General features: G+C 39.6%; 1 protein-coding gene across 1 annotated transcript in view; it reads right to left on the bottom strand.

Moving 5' to 3' along the window:
• Nucleotides 1–4,327: 4,327 nt before the first annotated feature.
• Nucleotides 4,328–22,914, bottom strand: part of RPA1 (replication protein A1) — a 67,774-nt gene continuing 49,187 nt past the window's right edge. Inside the window, exons 16-17 of the mRNA XM_072639953.1 lie at nucleotides 5,898–5,984; nucleotides 4,328–5,377 (exon numbers count right to left, since the gene is read on the bottom strand). Of these exons, the coding sequence (XP_072496054.1) occupies nucleotides 5,264–5,377; nucleotides 5,898–5,984 (201 nt within the window). The 3' untranslated portion in view covers nucleotides 4,328–5,263. The remainder of the gene's footprint in view (nucleotides 5,378–5,897; nucleotides 5,985–22,914) is intronic.

The following is a 22,914-nucleotide window of genomic DNA, read 5'->3' as shown; positions in this document are numbered from 1 at the left end:
GATCTGTGCAGGTAGAGAGGACTAGACTCTGGAAAGACAGAACCCTTTCCATTCAATGGAGTACACTGGAAAGAGACCTGGCCTTGGAGTCAGACAATCTGAGTTCAAATCTTGCCTCAGGCACTTCTGTTTTCTGTGACCTTAGACAAGTCACATTATCCTCCTGGGTCTCAGTTTCCTCGTAAGTAATATAAGGAGATTGGACCCAATTTAAGATTCCTTACAACTCTTGGTCTGTGATTCTTTAAAATTCTCCTCTGCAGTTATTATTCTCCTTTGTGACAAGTACAAGTACAAGTACATCAATACATGCTTGTTAAATGACTAAATATTTACTTTTAGAAAAAAAATTAACAGATTCCTCCCTCAAGTACATTTCTAATTGTCTACATGAAAATCTAGTCTAATTTTTTTTTCAGGGTAGAATATATCTATTTTTTTTCCTTTTAAAGGGAGCTCACTACAGGGGCATGTTCTATACCTGGAACAATACAGCAAGGCTTTCTCATATCCTCCACATGAACCAAACAAGTTTTATGAACATCCTAACAAACAAGTAAGAACAAATACTTGTCAAGGGATTTGACTGTGTACTTTCTGATAACTTACCAAAGTGCCATCCTAAGTACTGAACTGAATAACCAGAAGGAAGGGAGGCAGCATGGGACAGTCAAAGGAGGCCAAATCTTAGAGTCAAGAGAGCTGGGATCAAGGCTTGCCCCATATACTAACTGTAGGCAGGTCCTGCAGGCTCCCTGAGCCTCAGTGTTCTGTTCTGTGAAATAAGTACAAGTCAGTGTGACCTACCTCACAGGGCATTGAGAGGATCAGATAAGACACTCTTTAGAAAACACTGGATCAAATGAGTTATCCTAAGGTGACAGGTCATTTAACCAACATAAGCTTTCATCAGAGCTGACATGGCAGGACAGCACGCCAGACTGGGGCCTTGGCAGCCCCTGCCTGATTCAGCACCCGACCAGAGCCCAGGAAGCCTCGGCCAAAGCCACAGTAGAAAATGACTAAGTCCAATCTCCAGGTAGCTGCCCAAGCACTAGCAGAAGAAAGAGCCAGGGCAGCACAACATCTGGGACCTCACAAGAGGCCTACGATTGGCTTCTCAGGATCACAGGAAGGGATGGAACCACTTTTAGATTCAGCACAAGTGTAAGAAGGAGTAGGAAAAAGAGATCAAGAAGAGGGTGATGCCAAAATCTAAGTGAAGCCACAAGAAAACTGGGCTAAAATGCAGGAATTCCTGAAGAAGGTAGAAACTAGTCTTTGTCACCACATCTAAGACTAAACAGGACCTGTTCGCACCATCCAAGAGAGGGGCTCCATGGGAGGGAACATAAAGGCCCAAACTAGAAACTAAGGTTGGAGATATGAAACAACAGAAAAAAATGAGGAACACAATGAAGAAATACCGTAGACTGAGAGAAGTCTAAAAGGCGAATCTGGAGGAGCATCACTCCCCAATTTCAAGGAGGGTCTTAGAGAAAAGAATGTCCTGACCACAAGAGCTACAAGAAAACCTGGCAGAAATTAAGAGAGGCAAAATGTAATGTCAAATGACAGCTAAGAAGGAAAGTTTGGCAAGAAGAATTGATAGCTTAAACCTTATCCCAGATTTGGTCTCTTTGAAAACTAACGTGGGCCCAAAAGAAAGCGACTGCCTACAAGAGGCGACAACAAAAGATTGAAAATTATTGGAACGTCCAAACGACTTCATGCAAAACCAACAAATTCAAATCTACAAACTCTTCCTGAAAAGTCAACTTTATATACATGAGCTTAAAATAGAAGCTCTGAAACTTTTTCCTAACATCAGACCTAAGCCCTAGATCTGGGGTGGGGAACCTGTGGCCTTGAGGCCACATGTGGCTTCTAGATCCTTGGGTGCAGCCTTTGACTGAGTACAAACTTCACAGAATAAATCCTTTTATTAAGAGGATTTGTTTTGTGAAGTTTGGATTCATTCAAAGGGTCACACTTGAGGACCTAGAGGGCCAAACGTAGCCTGGAGACCACAGATTCCCTACCCCTGCCCTAGATCATGGACAGTCAACCAGTCCTGTGATGGTGCATAGCCAAATTTGAGAGGGATTTGGAGAAACATAACAAAAAAAGCCCAATGGTATCACAACACTCTAGCACATGAACAATTCTATCAAAAGAGATTGAGAAATGGCCCTTTCCTAAAATGGTTTGGAAGGATACCTCTTCAAACTGGCTTTTTTTCCTTTGACATAACCAAAACCTTGCATCAGCTTAATTAATAAGTCAAGTGAAATGGATTCTCACGGACAAAGTTTTCTTCATAAGAGACTGATAATGACGAGAAGCACCATCTAAGCAGAATGTCCCTTCAGAAAAGCTCAGGGCTTTTTCCAAATGTGTTCACAAAAGCCAGAATATTATCAGCAGAGTACCTCATGAGGCTAGGAGTTGGCAAACTTGGCAGAAAAGCAACCAAAAAAAAAAGATGAAATCCTCCCACTAAAAGAAATCATAATAGAGGGAAAAGCTTTCTAACAAGTGAAAAGTAGGAGAGAGGGCTGGACTGAATGGCTACCTGAGGAGCAACCTGTTTCATTTTCTATAAATAAACTCAGAAGGCATATTGCCAAAGAAATGCAAGTCAATATAACCTTTCTATAGTGTGCTGCCAAATTTCACTTTCAGACAGTATATTAATTACGTAGTCAATAACCGTGGGTTTCATTAGTGTATTAAATACCACGATCAATAATATTTATTCTTTTCAAAGACAGGCCACTCAGAAAACAAGGCGAGGGATTTTTGACCCTGCGGTTCAAAAAGTCAGCACAACACACCAGAGACAAACAAGGCTTTAATGGAAAGCATAAAACACTGGAAATATAGACAGAAATCAGATTATTACGCTTTTGGTTTTTTTCCCCCTACCACTCACAATGATACTAAAGGGAATTCAAGAACCATTTAAAATAAAGGCAAAATGATTAGATTTTTTTCCTAATTGCTTAGCACTGATGTCATGGTAGACGTGACAGAGACATTGATCTACAAGTGAAAGATGTGAGACAGAACAACAGGAACAGCCCTTTGAGTGAGACTAAAGCCAAGAGAATTTGAAGGACTGTGGGCCAGAATCTATTTAGGAAATCCTCAGGGACTTTCAGCTCTTAAAAGCAAACTGGTGGAGCCAGTTTCTGATGTTTCTCCATTGGTGATCTGATTTCCAGTAGGGAAATCTGTTAAAAATCCTCCCTGGAGGAAGCCTCTTGCAAGAATGCCTCCCCAAATCACAACACAGGAACCGCTGCTCTGGTCACATGGTGCAGTAATAGCCCATCCTTCACCAGGGACTCGAGGACACACGCTGAGTTCAATGCTCAGGTAGCCATCACACCAACACCTGGGGAGCAGAGTCGCTCTCCAGAAGGATGTGGAGAAAGGGGGGCAGGGAGGAGCAAGTATGAACGACTAGTTACAAGATGGAAAGATAGATCATCGCTTCTAAGCCACAACTTGTCAATCCAGAAAGGTGCTGAAGACTATAATTTTCTAGTTGATGCTTTATAAGCAAGGTCAGAAGGAACAAGCTCTTCTACAAAAAAAAATCTGGAGGCCTTCAGCAAGAGAAGTCAGAGTAACTCTGTCCCCACCTTCTGAGATGAAGGAATCTGGCCAAGTAATTAATGGTCCTGAGACAAAATGCCCCTCAAGTCCTTTCCCAGAAGTGGAATTCATTCACCTAAGGTCTATAGGCCCTGAAAACAAAGAGGACAGCGCAGGAAGCCGCAGAGCCTGTGCTGAGGGCTCCAGAAAGAGCCTCCCATACGACATTTCCATATATGAAAATCCAGCTTGCAGGACTGCAGTGGGTCTGCAACACTGCCTTGCTAGTTGCAGAGATGTGCAGCCACCTCCAAGCTGTGCGCTGCAACCACCGGACGCATAATTAATGTGATTAGAAGCACACAGAGCAAGCATGCCCTGCTGCCTGAAAAGCCCAGTAGCATAATTACTGTTTTCTATACTAGCTCACTGTCTGTACAAATTTCAAAGCCTGGTTGGTTTTAGACTGCTGTGTAAACGTCAATAAAATCCCTAAAGTGCCAGATCATCAGCATTCTTGGGCAAAAAACATTTTTTTTTCTTTTAAAGATGCATTTCAGGGCTGCAAACATGAGGAATAGAGAGTTCTATGCCTCAGTCTAATCTTAGAGATGGTAATAAGTTAACATCTCCCCCAAGTGAACATTTATTATGAAGGCTAATTAATTGCTTTCCAGTAAGTAGAAGAACCCTTTGAGTTCAAAGAAAGTAGGATGCACAGAGATCTAAATATACTATTTATTGAAACAAAGCAATAGAAACAGAGGGCTTCCCCTCCCCCTTCTTTATAATTTTCTCCTTATTTAAACACAGCTTCAACCAAACTTGAAGAAGGGAAACATACAAATGCAAGAATTATATACAGGTAGGAAATGTGTACAATCATCAATTCAAAACGTGATGTTAATTGAAGTGAAAACTCAAGCAATGCTTTGTAGTTGCCTAGATTTCCCTAGGGGACAGTGAGTCAATGCTTATCAACCTTCCTCAGAAGAGACAATTTTGATTAATATCAGACCCATCTGACTCAGTCTATTAAACCCTGAAGGAAGGATATTCTTCAGATATAAGAGATACGTCTTTGATTAATAATTCTACCGTCTTGCCATTCCAGGCATTAACAGCGCCGTGGCACCTCTAGGAGGAGGAAGCCTTTGAATTCTAGGAGTAAACACTTGTCAGAACACTCAGGTCTTTCTCAGACTGCTTAGTAGCACTGCCTTTCCAATTCTTTCCCCCGAAAGTTCCAGATATATCACCAATTGGAGAAATGAAACCTCGGGGATGCTATTTATTTGGCTTCTGCAGACTTAGGGCTAATTACTTTGAACAGGACTCCAGCCTAAAGATAATGACATCTTAATAAAATCAACAAACGCCTGGAGTTAATGGCAGTGACAACTAGTACCAACAATGTCCAAGACCGGCCCCTGAGGTCTGACATTTAAGGGTCACAAGATCTGAGCACATGCCTCTTTACCTACCAAAGGGTTCCCAGGCTCACTCGACAAAGGGAATTGCTTAGTCCACCATAAAGGGCAGTTCTGCCCTGTGCAGCTAAAGCTTAATTGTCACGCGGGGTGGGAAGAGATCAACTTCATGGCAGCTCCTGGGTTGTTCTGGGCAGCTTCAAACTTCTGCCCAATTGGCAACATTCTCTTTACATCTGCCGAACGGCAGCATTCTTCCTGATGTTCATGATCAGCCTCCTGCCATACTCCCTATAGTCCACGGGCTTCACGTCTACTACAGAGGCCTTGATGCGAGACTCATCCTGGGAAAGAGAAGAGCAGTCAGTGAGGGGTCCAGGAAGCTGCTGAGCCTGCCCCTCGAATCCCCAGCTTGGAATTCTTAAGCCAGCTGTTCCACTGAGGAATGACCTTGAGCAAAACTCACACAGGGCCCAAGGGGAAGTTTCCCACTGACACTATTCCTGCCTCCACATCCCTTCCCTCTCTCAACTCTATATGCCACTCCTATCAAAAACGGGCAAAAGATCATCTTGTCTAAGTTTAGAGAGCCACAGACTTTCTCTGGAAGGCACTCTAGAGTTCATCTAGTCCAATGCCTTCATTTTACAGATAAGGAAACAGGTTCATGGGTGTGCAGTGACTTGCCCAAGGTCATCCAGCAGTTGGACAAGGTCTCTGGCAGACCTAAAATTTTAGCAACACATGATGACCTCGTCCCCACTCCCCAAAATTTTTGGTCTGCACACAACACAGAGAAAATAAGCCCAGACTCATTTTGATAAGCAAAGTAATCTCCCAGAGCTCGCTCTCCTCTTTACTTACATTGTAAGTCTCCAGTTTGACTCTAATCTTGAATGTGTAGGAACGAAAGTTGGCATTCTGGAAGACTTCCTCGAATGCCTGTTCATTCTGTAAAAACAAACACACAGACTGAGATACTGGCAGGATCAAATCATCTAAGCATAATTCACATGTTCAAAAATCAGCTTAATTTCTGAAGTATCTTTCTTTCGACAAGATTTTAACTCCAAGGCTGATAGAAATTAATTGTCAAAACTAATTAATCTATAGGTAAAATCCCATTATAACAAATTCCATACAACACAAGGTATTTTGGTTTTAAATTGCATTGAAATCAATACTTCTAGTAGTCATATTCCAAGACTGGGAGATCTACAGAGTAATCAATTTATTCATGACTTTAACAAGTACTTACAATGGACGCCCTCCATTTTAAGATTTCTTGACACTGCTCTCTCCTGGCTCTCCCCTTGTCAGAATGACTCCCAGGCTCCTTTGCTGGATCTTCATCTAGCAAATGCTCACACCCACACCAATATTCTGTCTTCTACAATAATTTGGTGACCTCATCAGCTGCCACTGGGTCAATGATTATCTAACACTACCTAGACAAATACCAAATCTATATATCCTATATATCCTAACCTCTCCCCTGAGCTCTAGTACTGAATCACTAACTGACTTTTATATACTTCAAAATGGGTATCTCATAGGCATCAGAACTCAGAATGTTCCAAACAGAGCCCATTCTCTTCTCCTTCCCTTCAAACTGTCCTCTCATCCCAGCTTTCCTGTTACTGTTGAGAGCACCATCATCTTCCCAGTCACTAAGCCCAAAACTCAAGATAATTCTTGACTGCTTACTTGCACTCACTCCATATATCAAATCTGTTGTCATATCCTGTTTCTACCTTCATATCATGTCTTGTACCTATCTCCTCTCCACTCACAAAGTCACCACCCTAGTAGTATAGGGCTTCATTCCCTCTTGACTGAACTAGCTTCGGTTCCCCAGCAGATGGGCACCTCCTCAGTTTCCAATTCTTTGCTACCACAAAAAAAGGTGCTATATTTTTGTACATCTTTGGTTTGTTTTGCTTGGTACTTTACCCTTCTCTTATTCCCTTTTCCTTTTCCATCTCCATTTCCCTGTTTAGTGAAATGTATTTCTGTACCCAGGTGTGTATGTATATGCCCCTCCTCTGACCAGTTCATATGAGAATGAGGACAAATGTCACTTAGCACCCAGGTCCTTTCCACCTTGTGTGTAATGACATAATTTTCCTTTCCTCTCCTTTTCCCACGTAGTTATGTTTCTCATCTCCTCCATTTCCCATCTTCTTTTAAGATCATTAAGGCTTAACAGAAAGCACTCAGGCCCTCTAACTGGACTCCTTTATGACCCCTCAGTCCAGAGAGAACACATGTATCATCTCCTCATACGAAAATGTAAACAGTTTATCCCTTGTTAATCCTTTAGGATTGTTTGCTCATGATTAACCTTTTAGGTTTTTCTCAACTTCTATGACTGCACTTCAAAGTTTCTATGCGCTCAGGTCTTTTCCTAAGGTATGCTTGGGAATCTATTACATTAAAAGCATTTTAAACTCTTGCTTCATCTCTTTCAAGAATTCTAGTTGAATTTGTGGCAAGTTGTGTTTTTCTCAGAAGCTTTGCCTGCAGATGTTTTGGAGCAGTTTTCTTCTAGGTTTGTGTCTGGAATGTACTTGTCACCACAGTTTTCTTATGGTGGGATTTTTTGTTGGCTCATTCTTCTGGCTTTCTTCCTGATTTCTGACTTTATCTTAGAGACAGCTGTACACTTCTAGAAGGGAATATCTGGACTGGTCCCGCTGCTACTTTTGGGGGCACTTAGTATTATTATTCCAGGATCAAAAGCACAGTTCAGACTGGAAATCTACAAGATTTCACTGCTCCCAAAGTGGTCTGAGCCAGGGACAAAATCTGATGGCTGCTTTTCTGCTATGAGGTCTGCAAGAGGGTCACTGAACAAGGATTTTTCTCTGTTACATCTTTCAAGGTAGCATATATAATTCTGACATTCAAATGGGGGCATTTTGCTGGAAGAAAGCATTTAAGGTGGAATTTTGTTCTACCAAGTAAAAAAAAGTTTTTAGTCACAACAAACAATAAGTGAATTAGAATCTTGTACTCTACATTTTCCAGTCAATTATATGATGATAAAGATATGATCTACTGTGGAACATCATTTACGAAAGTTTGTTTGTTCCCTTTAGCTCCCTCAGAAGGGAATTATTACTGCCTAAGTACATTTTCTTGGCAGTTATTAATGTTTTAACCCTTTAATCTTTTTTAGTTGTTGTCCATTTTCAAAGAGGAACAATGATATCACGAGATGATGTCTTGACTCATCATGAATGAAATTTAAGTGAAGCAGAATTGCATAAAGTCATCAGCCTCACTCTCTCCTCCAGAGTCATTGAACTGGTGACAGCCTGGGATGCAGTAGATGAGCAGGTGTCTTCACTGTCTGATCAAGTTCTAAGTGCTCCATAGCACCTACTATCAGCCTCCTTCATGGACACTGGAACAAATTGTTTATATGTATCCATTCTGCCAGGGGAAGTCTTCACATGCTTGGGTTAGACACCCACCTAGTTAACCAATGGGTACCCTCAACGTGGTATGGCCAGTCAACCAAGACGGTTTAGGGTGTGACCCCTGGCATGTTACAGATACAAGTGAGAACTGGGTGAATCGGGGAGAAATCAAAAGTGGATGAGCAGCCCTGAAAAGGGCTCAGCAGGACCTCTCACTAGAGGTGCTAGCCGTCCTCCTTTCTTTTTCACTCATATACCCCTTTTTCAGTAGTAATAAGTCTTGAAAGTTTTCCCAATCCTTTATCTTCCCCTTCACTATATAGCTTGAGAACCAATCCATAAATGCCCTCAAAATTGGTTTACCTCCAGCACACACCTCCTTTGTATGTTTGGTCCAGTTCCACTTGTATGAGTACAATAAGTATCGTGACAATGGAATCCAGTAGCATTGGCTCAATTAATCTTGATTTTGAAAAATTTACTACAAACAAAAAAATCCCTGCAGATCTTTTCCATTTTTTATCTATTTATTGTCTTTCTTGCAGTTTCATCCTTAAATGCCCTTGAGCTGACTTTCTTGAGTCTCTTAACAATCTTACTTTAAGCTGGTTTTCTCCCCCACTTTTTTTTTACTTTATAAAGTAATGTTACTTATATTCTTCTACTACGTACCCTATAAAATTTCACAAATGAATTTAGATTTTAAACTAGTGTTGATATGCTTTCTCTATTTGGCAAGTGTTGCTGACAGGGGGTTTATAGGCTCTTATAGGCACTTTTTAATGAATTTGTTACAATCAGTGTGAATATACTTTTCTACAAATATTTCTCTCTTTTCATCATTGGCAAATTATTTTAAAGGGTCAGGATATGATGCTTACTACATGTCCTTATCTTTCCCTCATTCTTATTCTTCTAGTTTTGAGTTAACATTGATCTTTACTGTAACAAGTCAGTGGTCTAACTATAAAGATAGCTGGTTTAGGAATGATCCCCACATCAGTAGCAAATCAATTCCTGTATATTAAAATAAAATCAGTTTCTTTTTTTTATATATTTCATGCTCACCATGTCCAGTACCTTTCAATTCTTTTCTCAAAGAAAGTATTCCCAGTGAATGGTTGTGAGGCTTCTGTGAAGTCTACAACACTTTGTCCTTTATCATTCCTTCTTCAGTTTTATATACGCTAATGTATTTTTTGCCATCCTCACACTCACCTTTGAATTAAAATCATTAAATGTTAAGACAAATGTTGGTGTAATTTAGGATTTATTGACCTCTTCATAGAATTTCTCTACCACTTCACCTTCTGAAATATATATCAGTGCAAAATCACCAATTATTTTCATGATAGCCTTCTCACAAAAACTTACCCCTAGCACTACCCTAGTTTAAGACATTTATAGCCTCTTTCTTGGACTAATGGAATAGCCTCCTAATTAATTTCTTTGGTTCAAGTCACTCCATTCTGAAACAGATCATCCTTGCAGCTGCTAAACTGATATTCTTAAAGCACATATCTGCTTATACTACTCAATAAGCTTCTACAGCTCCCTACTGCCTCTAGGATAAAACGTAAGCTTCTGTTTGGCATATTCATAAACTGGCTCCAACCTAACTTTCCAAATTATTTTAACATCACTCCCCTTCACATATTCCATAGCTGAACCACATTCTTTTTCCTACCTCTTGGCTAACTCATGCCTGGAATACCTTTCCTCACCTCTCCCCCTGGGAATTCCTTGACTAACTTAAAGCTTCAGCTCATGTGCCACCTTTGAATTCCCCTAGTTGTCACTGCTTGTCCTCTGGAAATTCATCTGTACGGATTCTGTACTATCTGCATTTACTGCTCTTCCCAGCAGAATGAAGGCTCCTTGAGGAAAGGAAAGCTGTGCTTTTGTTCCTATATCCCCAGTCCTGAGCACAGTGGCCAGGATGTGCCAGCTGTTTAATAAATGCTTCCCGAATTGAATATGCTTATTGTACCATTGAATGCACAATAAAACCAACTCTGCTGAATCCTCACGACTGTTCAAAGCAGAACCTGAGTTATCCTTCCACTTTGTACAACCTCCTTTAATTGTTTGGTTTTCTTTACAGTGAGAAGGTCAAGGCCAAAATGATTCTGTTCCTCCAGTGGTACATCCACTTGATGAGTCTGGACAAGGACATCAGATTCAGAATATTTATAAGGATTTTTCTGCACCCCAAGAGCAGAAGGGAGGCTGCACAGAAATGAGGGCCATGCTGTATTTTTCATAGTTTCCACAGGTTGCCATGGCGAAAGATTTTCTCATCAGGTGAGAGGCCTGCCCAGCTCTCAGAAAGCAGAAACACACCTGTCACTAGTATCTTTTTAAGATGGTAGAATCTGCCAGAACTTGAACAGCCTTCAAGAGTCTAGGGTCCCCTCTGTTATGCAATGAAATAACAGATAGGGTTAGACATACAAAGACAAAAACAAAACAGCTCCTGTCTGCAAGGAGCTTACTTTCACTACTTAACAGGAGAATTAGGAAGCCTTGAGTTCAAATATGACCCCAGTTACTTAACTATTTATATGATCCTGGTCAGCCTTGGACTGCCTCAGTTACTCATCTATAAAACTAGGATAATAAGAGCACTTCCCTTTCAATGGCTATTGTGAGGAAAAGGAAGAAAAGAAGAATTTATCAAGTACTTGCTATGTGCCAGGTGCTGAGCTAAGCACTTTACACATATCATCTCATTCGGTCTTCCAAACAATCCTGGGAGGTAGGTGCTATTATTATCTCAGTTTTACAGATGAGGAAACCTAGGCAGACAGAGGCTAAGTGACTTGCCCAAGATCACGCAGATAGTTAAGTATCTGGGACCAGATTTGAACTCAAGTCTTTCTGACTCCAAGCTGGTGCTTTTTTCACTACACAACCTAGAATGAGATAATCTGAAAAATGCAAACCTAAAAGTGCTGTAGAAACAGCAACGACTCTGAAGGCAGACTTGGAGAAAGGAAGAGCATTAGCAATTGGAAAGATGGGTAATGGTTTCATGTAGGTGGAACCTGAGTCCTGAAATAAGACAGAGGTTCTAAGAGGCAGGTGAGAAGGAGGCACATTTCAGGCAGGTAATGATCAGTTTGTGCACAGGCAAAGGAGTGAGACAGCATGTTGAGTTCAGGAAACAGAGAAAAAGGAAAGGAGTGACAGGAAGAAGATTGTCAAGGAAGGCAGCAGCCAGGCAGGGTGGGGGGGAAGGTTTAAATGTCTGCCTGAATGAAGACTGTTCTTTATCATAAAGGCAATAGGGAGCAAGTGAAGATATCTGAGCAGGTAGAAGGTAACAAGGAAAAACTCAAATCTTAGGAATATTAATTTAGCAACTACAAGGAGGATGGAGATACGGGGAAATTCAAAGACCAATCAGAACCAATTTCTACAGCACAGGTGTGAAGCTCTGAGTGCGTGAACTAAGGCTGTGAGGGGAAAGAAGAGGCAGGTGAAAAAATGTTGGCAGCAAAATTGACAAGACTCTGCGTACTAGCTCACATTTAGGTAGCACTTTGAGGTTTAAAAGGCACTTCCCACACATTCTCTCATTTGAACTGCATAATATTCCTGTGAAGCAGGTGCTATTACTAACCCCATTTTACTGCTAAGGAAACTGAGGCAGAGTCCTCACAGCTATCTGAGTCAAGATACTAAGTCAGACATTGGATTGGTGGAGGGGAAGGGCAAAATGTGATTCTGAGGCTGCAAATCTGAGTGATCAGAAAGATGGTGGTACCTTCCACAGGTACAGGTCAAGTATGAAGGACTCACTGTTTGACTTGAACTCTGCACTGGCTTGCCTCTAATGGTGGCAAACACCTCTGGTGAACAAACTTCTCCCAATAAATGCCTCATCTGGTGTTAATTATTGGGATGGGGGGGAGGGTAGGGAGAGTATTCATTGAACAAGGTTCTCTATGTTACACCTATCAAGAAATCTTGTATCTAACGTACGTGGGGGGATACCTTGTTGGGAGAAAACCTTTAACATGGGATTTTGTGATACTAAGTAAAACACTATTGTCAACAAACACCACACACTGCAGAATCTTGGAGTGGGTTGAGAGAAAAGGGAAAATAAATTCAGAATTCTGTTTTGGAGATGTTGTCTTTGACACCTACAGGTTCTCCAGGAGGCAGCTACTGATGGGGAAAGAGAGCTCATGAGATCTGAAGCAAATTTATAAATAAGGAGATACCTGCTTATGAATGATAACTGAACTCATGCAAGCTAATGAGATCACCAACAGAAGAGAGAAACGAAGAGGGACAGAACACAGCTTTTGGAGGGCTTCTACAAGTTAGGGAGCAGGACCTGACCTAGGTAAAGGAAGCTGAGAAGGGCAGATTAAATAAGCAGGAGAGAATCACAGAAAAAGGGATCAGAAAAGAGAGTCTATACCCAGGAAGAGAGAATGACCAAGTGTCAAGAGCTGCAGTAAAGTCAAGAAGGATAAACCTGAGAAAAGACCATTAGATTTCATGCTTAAAAGATCACTGGTAATCTTGGAAAGAGCAGTTCCAATCAGGTCTCCCCTACCCTTAATACAAACTTCACTAGACCCCATGATCCCTCCAGCTATTGTCTTTTATCTCTCCTACCTTTCTCAGCTAAACTCCACAAAAAAGCTTTTGACTCCTCACCTGATGCATGATGGCCCTAGACCTTATCACTCAACTGAAATAGCTCTCATCAAAGTTACCAATGATCTCTTGATTGCCAAATCAAATGGTTGTTTCTCAGGGAGAATGATTCTCACCCCCTTTACTGCACTTGACACCATGTAGAGTCCACTGCCCTTCTGTTCTGAGCCCCACACCTGGATTTCCATAACACTACTCTTTGCTGGCTCATCATGACATCCCCCAACTGGGGTTTTGCATGAGATTCCATCCTGGGCCTTGTCTTTTCTTTTAATCTCTCTCTGTAACCGCAGCATTTCTATGCAGGTGATTCACATATCTCTATATCCATCCATCCCTAGTCTCTCCTGGGGCTCAGTTGCCTATTATAGACATTTCAAACTCAACATATTTAAACTCATTATTTCTCTTCTTAAATCCATCTCTCTCGTCGACTTCTCTGTTTCTATCAAAGACCTTATCATCCTTCCATTGTTTAAGGTTTGTAATCTTGGCATCATCCTGGACTGGCTCCTTGCCCTCACCCCACACCCCCACACATCCAAACAGGTCCCAAATACGACCATTTCAGGCTCCACAATCTTTCTTCCATTTGACCTCGTCTCCCCTCTGCCAGCTCCCATCTTAGTTCAAGATCTCGCCATCTATCGGCCTCCTAATTGGCCTCTCTACCTGAAATTTCTCCCTGCTCCAGTCTGTCTTCTATACAACTGCCAAAGTCATTTTCCTTAAAGCAAATCTGAGCATGTGACTTCCATATTTAATCAACACTAGTAGCTTCCAGTTGCCTCTAGGATAAAATAGAAACTCTTCTGTTTAGCTTTAAAGCCCTGCACAACCTGGACCCAAATTATTTTTCTCGCCTCACTGGTAGGAAGAAGATAAAGAAACAAGCATTTATTAAGTGCCCACTTCATGCCAAGCACTGCACCAAGTGCTTTACAAATGTTACCTCATTTGATCCTCACAACAACCCTGAGAGATAGATGTTTTATCATCATCATTTTACAGATGAGGAAACTGAGGCAGCCAGAGAGGAAGTGACTTGCTCTAGGTTGTTCCATGGCCGTATCTGAGCTCAGGTCTTCCTTACTCCAAGTCCCCAGTTCTATCCAATATACCACCTAGCTTGAACATGACTCCTCATTTTGTACTCTCTTGCTCAGTCTTCCATCTCCTATCTCCCCACAGTTTGCCACTGGCCTTCCCTATACCTAGAATGCCCTCCCTCCTTGTCTCTGCTCCAAAGAGTTCCCCTTCCTTTAAAATGCAGCTCACACCCTGATTTCCGCATGAAGCTTCTCCTCACCCACCTCAGCTGCTGGTGCCTCCCCCCAAATGTCCTCCTGTTGGACGGCTCTGTATGTGTTTGTTTACTCACTTTACATTTGTGCCACACACACACTTCATGTGCGCTTGCTGCTTCCCCATTAGGGTGTAAGCTCATTATGAGTAAGGGTTGTTTCACTCCTTGAACCCAGCACAGGGCCTGGTATGTTGCTGCTGCTTAATCAATACTTGGCGATGGATTCTGGTAGCAGGACCAGAAGCCACAGCAGAAGAAACTGACAAGTGGGGAAATGGAAAGTACATAACAAACAGTTTGTCTGTGAAAGGGAGGAAAGATACGGGACGATAGCTTGAAGAGGTATGATCAAGTGAATGGGTTTTTAAAAAGTAAATCTGCGCTGATCTTTTGCTTTCATGTTATCTACATTTCCCAGTACAACACCTTTTAAAACACCATCTCCCATAACAAAGAATTTTAAAAATGCAGCCCAGCAAAATCATCCAACACCCCCCCCAAAGCCTGCCATTATCCACAGTCTGAAAAGGAAGAGAAGTGAAGGTTTAAGGATGTAAGAGACCTGTACAGACTTGCAGGCATCAAGAAGCATCCAGGATAGGAACTGATTGAAAATTAGAGAAATGGAGAATAAGCAAATGGGAAGAGGCTCAGGGATACAAGTAGAAAGACTGGCCTTGGCAAGGAGAAAAGCCACTTCTCGGTGACATACTGAAACCAAGGAAGAAAAAGACAGGAGATGACATAGAGAGGTTTTGAAGAATGGTATGAGAAATGCCAAAATTCAAAAGGATCTGAGACTGATAAGGAAGCTAAGGAAAACAAAGATTTTAGGCAGTTTGGAAGAAAAGAGGAAAACGAATCAAAGGCAAAGTGGGATGCTTAGGAGTGACTACAACAAGGATGAAGAAAATCAAATAAAAGGCCCAGCTTCTCAACCCTTAATTTGCTTCTGTTTTTTCTGCTAAGGACAATGAATATTCTTGGAACTCTTTCCATTTCCACTGATGCAGTCACTGGATGCATTGTTCTCAGGCTCAGCTTAATTCACACTGCATCAGTTCCAGAAATCTCCACATTCTTTTCCATGTTCACATTTATTGTCTTTCAGAACAATAATATTCAATTACATTCACACACCAGATCTTTTTAGACAAAGTATTCCCCAATCAATGGATACCCACTTTGTTTACAATTTTTTGCTAACACAGAAATTGTTGCTATAATCTTTTAGTGTTTATAAGGTTTTTCTTTTTTATCAGTGACCTTCTTGGGGTTCAGTAGTGTCTAGCAGTGGAATCTTCAGGTCAAAGGATATGAATCTTTTTGTCACTTTCTTCTTATAATTCTTTCCCGAATGGTTGGACCAATTTGCAATTCCACCAACAGAATATCTGTGTGTCCGTCTTTCCACAATTCCTCTATCACTAACTATTCTCATCCTTTCATCTTTGCCATTTTGTTGGGTAGGAATAAAACCTCAGCATTGTTTTGCTTTGCATTTCTATTATTAGTTATTTAGTGATGTTCTTTCATAATACTAGTTTGCAATTATTTTCTGAACATGTCTTTTTTTTAAAATGTGAACTGCTTGAGGAGTTCTCTGTATATCCACATCATCTTTTTTTGATAATTTCTCTTTTTAGCTCTTCATCCCAACTGTTTCTTTGTGTCTTCAGAATTTCAGTCTTGAGAGCTTCCAATTCATCCTGGAGAACTTCTTTTGTAGAATTTTAGGCCATAAGAGCCTGCCTATCCTTTCTTCAAACATTTTAAAATCTGCTCTTATAAAATTGAGGGCCATGTCAGACCATACCCTAAGGTTCCAGCGTCTCCACCCAAGCAGCCAGTTGCTCCTTGTTGAGATTCTAACTCAGAAAAGAAGCTGGAAGAACATCTGCTCCACCGCACAAAAAAATGCTCAAAATCACTATGAAGAGTAATGCAGAGCAAAACCACTCAGATTTCAGCGCACATCTTGCAAATTGGCAAAAATGATCAAAAATGGCAACAGGCAACGTTGGAGGAATTGTGGAAAGACAAGCGCACCAACAAACTGGAAACAATTTGGAATAATGCAAATGAAGTGACTAACCATACTCTTTGAACCAGATTTATACCTCAGGGAAGCTACAGGTAAGAAAAAAGTTAGCAGCACTTTTTATGACAGCTAAGAACTGGAAACAAAAGTAGATGCTCATCACCAGGTGAATGGCTCACCAAATTGTAGCACATGAATATAACAGAATATGACTGTGCTGTAAGAAATGATAAGCTTGATAAATAAAGAGAAACATAAAAAGATTTATATGAACTAATGCAGAGTGTAGTAAGCAGAGCCAAGAAAATAAAACACATGATGACTACAACTATGTAAATGGAAAGAAAAATCCAAAAATCAAAAGTAAAGGCAACAAAATTATAAAGCTCAAGTGGGACGACTGAAGAGATAAAGACACCCCCAAACCTACACTTCTGTCACATCTTTACTTTAACAGGAATCATACATTGCACAGGTTTTCTGACTTTTTCTATGTATCCATCAACTGTACTGACTTTTACCCCCACCTCTAAAACATACTGTTGAGGGACTTCTGGGAGCCAAGATAGCAGAGTAAGAAGTAAGTTGCTCTCATTCTCCCTTATTGACCCCTGAAAGCCCAAAAAAATATTGCCCCAGGGAAAAAAAACAAACAAATCACAGAATAGCTGACTCAACAGAAGGATAAAGCACAGCAATCTTGTTTCCCACAAACCTTGGGAGATTAATGAAAAAGGCCCCTCTTGTTCTGGGGGAGAGGGAGCAGTACAGTACAGGAGGCATCCCCACAAGTCAGCAGGGAGATCCTGAGCCCCCGGTGGTGGAACAGGCAAGCACCAACACTAGGACCCCACTCCCCCCACCTTGCCCCAAGTGCCTTGCCACAGGTAGGGGAACTGGAAGACACCAGTTCAGAAAACTATCACTCACAATGATGGACAGAGACATCTTCCAGCAGCCAAATCTCCTGGTACTTTAAAGAAGCCCAAGTGAGCAGATGTCCTCCAGAGGCCACACTCCCTACCACCACCCCGAGAGTTCCAGTGTTGTTGACCCTAGCTGGGCACCAGGTAAACTGCCAGACCCCTACAGGTTCCACCTGCCAGCACCTGAGGCCTCAGCACACAAAGTCAGTGACCATGTCCCAGGTTCTCAGCACAAGAAGCTTGGATTGGTACCCCCTGTGCTCCAGTAAGAGAGTTCAATTACAAAAGCCAAGAAATAAGCAAATACCATGAGCAAAAAGCAGAAATAGGCAATGACCATAGATTCTTATTATGGGGACAGGGAAGAACAAGGCATAAACTCAGAAGAGGTCATCACATTGTCAATATACCCAATATACCCACATCTGAAAACTCAAAGTTCACATTCATGAACTGTTCTCAAGCCCAAAAAGTCTTCTTGGAATAGCTCAGAAGGATTTTAAAATCAAATAAGAAAGGTAGAAGGAAAATTGGGAAAAGAAAATGAGGAGTATTTAAGAGAGAGTCAATACCTTGGAAAGGAAGTACAAAAATGAACTGCAGAAAACAAGTTCTTAAAAAAACACAAATGGCCAAATAGAAAAATTAAAAATTAAATTATTTTATGAAATAGAAGAAAACATAAAATACTTCACTGGTAAAACAACTGACCAGGAAAACAGAGCCAGAAAAGACAATTTACAAATTATTGGTCTACCTGAAAGTCATGAAGGAAAAAGAGCCCGGGCAGCATCTTTCAAGAAATCATCAAAGAAAATTGCTTTGTGGCCCTAGAACCAAAGGGTTCATCAAAAGAATCCAGTGATCATCTCTTGAAAGAGATCCCAAATTGAAAATGCAAAAGAATATTGTAAACAAATTCCAATATTATCAAGTCAAAGAGAAAATTATGCAAGCAGCTAGAAACAATTTAAATATTATGAAACCACAGTCAGAATTACACAGAACCTTGCAGCTTCTACATTAAAAGATCAGAGAGCATGGAATACAATATTCTATAAGACAAAGGAGCTTGGATTACAACCAAGGAAAATTACCCAGCAAAACGGAGCATAATCTTTCAGGGAAGAAGATGGACATTCAACAAAATAGGGGACTTCCAAACCTTTCTGACAGAAAGACCAGAGCTCAACAGAAAATTTGACCCTCAAATACAAGTCTCAAGAAAAGCATAAAAAGGTAAACAGGAAAGAAAAAAAAAAAGGTTATTAATAAGGGTAAACTGTTTACAACATCCCTACAAGGGAAGATGATACTTGTAACTCTTAAGAACAGTCACTGTTATGACATTTAAAAGGGATATATACATAGACAGCATGGGTATAAGTTGACTTTTAAGTGGTGAAAAGGGACTGTACTGGGAGAAGAGGAAAGGAGGAGGCAGAAAAGGGTAAATTACATCACATAAAAAGGCACAAAGACCTATCACAGAAGAGGGAATGAAGGTGGGGAGATCAGCACTGTTTAAACCTTACTCTCATAAGATTTGGCTCAACAGGGAATAACATAATCAGGTACAGAAATCTGACTTACCCTATAGGAAGTAGGAGGGGAAAGGGGAAAAAGGAGGAAATGGATAGAAAAGAGGGGAAGAAGTGGTAAGGAAAAAGGGGAGGAAAAGGGAGGGGGCTAATAGAAGGAAGGGCAGACAGAGAGGAAGGAAAAAGTGAGGAGTGAAAGGGGGAAAGAGAGAAAAGCATAAACAGGAGAAAATATGATGAAGAGAAAGATATGGATAGTAATCATAAAACTGAATGTGAATGGGATGAATTCTCCCATAAAATGGAAGCAGATAGAGTGAATTAAAAACCATAATTCTATAACATGTTGTTTATAAGAAACATGTTTGAAATAGAGGAATAGAGAGTAAATGTAAAAGGCTGGAGCAGAATATATTTTGCGTCAGCTGAAGTAAAAAAAAAAAAAAGCAGGGATAGCAATCCTGATTTCAGACAAAGCAAAAGTAAAAATTGATTTAATTAAAAGAGATAAGGAAGGAAACTACATCCTGCTACAAAGTACCACAGATAATGAAGTAATATCATTATTAAACATATATGCACATTCAGATTCTTAGAGGAGAAATTAAGGGACTTATAGGAAAAAACAGACAACAAAACTATACTAGTGGGAGACCTCAACTTCCCCTTCTCAGAACTAGATAAATCTGACCACAAAATCAACCAGAAAGAAGTCAAAGATATGAAGAGAATTTCAGAAAAGTGGTTGATTTCTGGAGAAAACTGAATGGGGACAGAAAGAAATACACTTTTTTCTCAAGGGTACATGGCACCTACACAAAAACTGACCACATATTAGAGAATAAAAACCTCATAAACCAATGCAGAAATGAAGAAATATTAACTGCATCCTTTTCAGATAATGCAATAAAAATTACATAAAATAAAGGATCATAGAAAGAGAAACTAAAAATTAATTGGAAACTAAATAATCTAACCCTAAAGAATGAATGGGTCAAACAAAAATCATAGAAACAATCAACAGCTTCATTGAAGAGAATGACAATAATAAGACAACAAACCAAAACTTATGGGATATAGCAAAAGTGGTTCTTGGGGAAGTTTTATATCTCTAAATGCTTACATGAATAAAATAGAGAAAGAGGAGATCAATGAATTGGGCATGCAACTAAAAAACCTAGAAAAAGAAGAAATTAAAAATCCTCAATTAAATACCGGATTAATAAAATCTAAATTAAGAAAACTACTGAACTAATAAATAAAACTAAAAGCTGGTTTTATATAAAAAAATAAGTCAATAAAATAAATAAACCTTTGGTTAATTTGATTTAAAAAAAAGAAGAAAACCAAATTACCAACATCAAAAATGAAAAGGGTGAATTCACCACCAATGAAGAAGAAATCAAAATAATAATTAGGAGCTATTTCACCCAAATGCTTGCCAATAAATTTGACAATTTCAGTGAAATAGATGAATATTTACAAAAATAATTTGCCCACATTAATGGAAGAGGAAATAAAGTACTTAAATAATGCCATTTCAGAAAAAGAAATTGAACAAGCCATCAATGAACTCCCTACAAAAAAATCTCCAGGGCCAGATGGAATTACAAGTGAATTCCACCAAACATTTAAAGAACAATTAATTCCAATACTATAAAAACTATTTGGGACAATAGGAGGAGTGCTATCAAATTCTTTTTATGATATAAGTATGGTGCTGATACCTAAACAGGGAAGAGCCAAAAAAGAGAAAGAAAAGTACAGACCAATTTCCCTAATGAATACATATGAATAAATTTAAATAAAATATTAGCAAAGAGATTACAGCAAGTTTGAGGATAATACACTATGACCAGGTAGGATTTATACCAGGAAGGCAAGGCAGGTTCATTATTAGAAAACTATCAGCGTAACTGGCCACATCACTAACAAAACTAACAAATCACATGATTATCTCAATAGATGCAGAAAAAGCATTTGATAAAATACAACACTCATTCCTATTAAAAACACTAGAGAGATGTAGTTATAAATAGAGTCTTCCTTAAAATGATGGATAGCATCTATCTAAAACCATCAGCAAGCATTATATGTAATGGGGATAAACTAGAAGCATTTCCAATAAGACTGGGGGTGAAACAAGGATGTCCATCATCACTACTGTTATTCAAAATTGTACTAGAAGTGTTAGCTTTAACAATAACAGAAGAAAAAGAAACTGAAGAAATTAGAACAGGCAAAGAATCTAAGTATACTAAGAATCAAGTAAAAAATTATCTGAAATAATAAACTTTAGCAAAGTTGCAGAATATAAAACAAACCTACATAAATCATCAGTATTTCCATATATTACTAACCAAGTCCAACAGCAAGAGATAGAAAGAGAAATTCCCATTTAAAGTTACTGAAGATATTACAAAATATCTGGGAGTCTACTTTCCAAAACAAACCCAAGAATTATACAAACACAATTACAAGACAGTTTTCACACAAATAAAATCAGATCTAAATAACTGGGAAAATATGAGTTGCTCATGGACAGGCTGAACTAATATAATAAAAATGACAATTCTATCTGAATTTACTCATTCAGTTCATACCAATCAAAACTACCAAAAATTTCATAGAGCTAGAAAAACCAATAACAAGATTCATCTGAAAGAACACAAATTCCAGAATATCAAGGCAATTAAAGACAAGAAATGCAAAGGAAGGTAGTCTAAGCCATACCAGGTCTTAAACTGTATTATAAAGCAGCAATAATCAAAACTACTAGGTACTGGCTAAGAAATAGAGTGGTGGATGAATGGAATAGGTTAGGAATGCAAGACACAATAGTCAATGACTACAGTAATCTACTATTTGATAAATCCAAAGACTCTATCTTCTGGGATAAGAACTCACTATTTAACAAAATCTGCTGGGAAAACTGGAAAATAGCATAGCAGAAACTAAGCACAAACTAATGTCTGACACCCTACACCAAGACAAAGTCAAAATGGGTACATGATTTAAATATAAGGGCTGACACTATAAGCAAACTAGGAGGGTAAGAAATAGTTTACCTGTCAGATCTATGAAGAAAGGAAAAACTTATGACCAAATGAGATAGAGAACATTATGAAATGCAAAATTGATGATTTTGAAGAAATGAAATTGAAGAGTTTTTTGCACAAAGCCCATGCAACCAAGACTAGAAGGGAAGCAGAAAGCTGGGAAATAATTTTTAAAGCTGGCTCTGATAAAGGCCTCATTTCTAAAATATATTGGGAAGTGAATCAAATTTATAAGAATACAAGTCATAAGAAATTAAAGCTATCTATAGTCATGTGAAAAAAATACTCTAAATCACTATTGATTAGAGAGATGCAAATCAAAACAATTCTGAGGTATCACATCACACCTCTCAGATTGGCTAACATGACAAAACAGGAAAATGATAAATGTTAGAGAAGATGGGGGAAAACTGGAACACTAATGCTGTGTTGGTAGACCTGTGAACCGATAAAGCCACTCTGGAAAGTAGTTTGTAACTATGCCCAAAAGGCTATAAAACTGTGTATATACCCTTTGACCCAGCAATATCACTTCTAGGTCTGTATCCCAAGGAGATCATAAAAATGGGAAAACGATCCATATGTACAAAAATATTTATAGCAGCTCTTTTTGCGATAGCAAAGAATTGGAAATTGAGGGGATGTCCATCCACTGGGGAACAGCTAGGCAAGTTGTGGTATATGAATGTAATGGAACTGATGCTAAGTGAAATGGGCAGAACCAGGAGAACACTGTACATAGTTAACATCCACATTGTGCGATGACTAACTTTGATCGACTTAGCTCATCTTACCAATGCAAAGATCTAAGACAACTCCAAACAATGGAAGATGCTATTCACATCAGGAGAAAGAACTCTGGAGTCTCAATGCAGATGGAAGCATACAATTTGTTCTCTTTTTCTC

Source organism: Notamacropus eugenii, chromosome 2 (genome assembly GCF_028372415.1).
Source record: "Notamacropus eugenii isolate mMacEug1 chromosome 2, mMacEug1.pri_v2, whole genome shotgun sequence".
NCBI lineage: Eukaryota > Metazoa > Chordata > Mammalia > Diprotodontia > Macropodidae > Notamacropus > Notamacropus eugenii.
The sequence above is the reverse complement of the archived record's forward strand: the minus strand, read 5'-3'. Positions and strand labels throughout refer to the sequence as shown.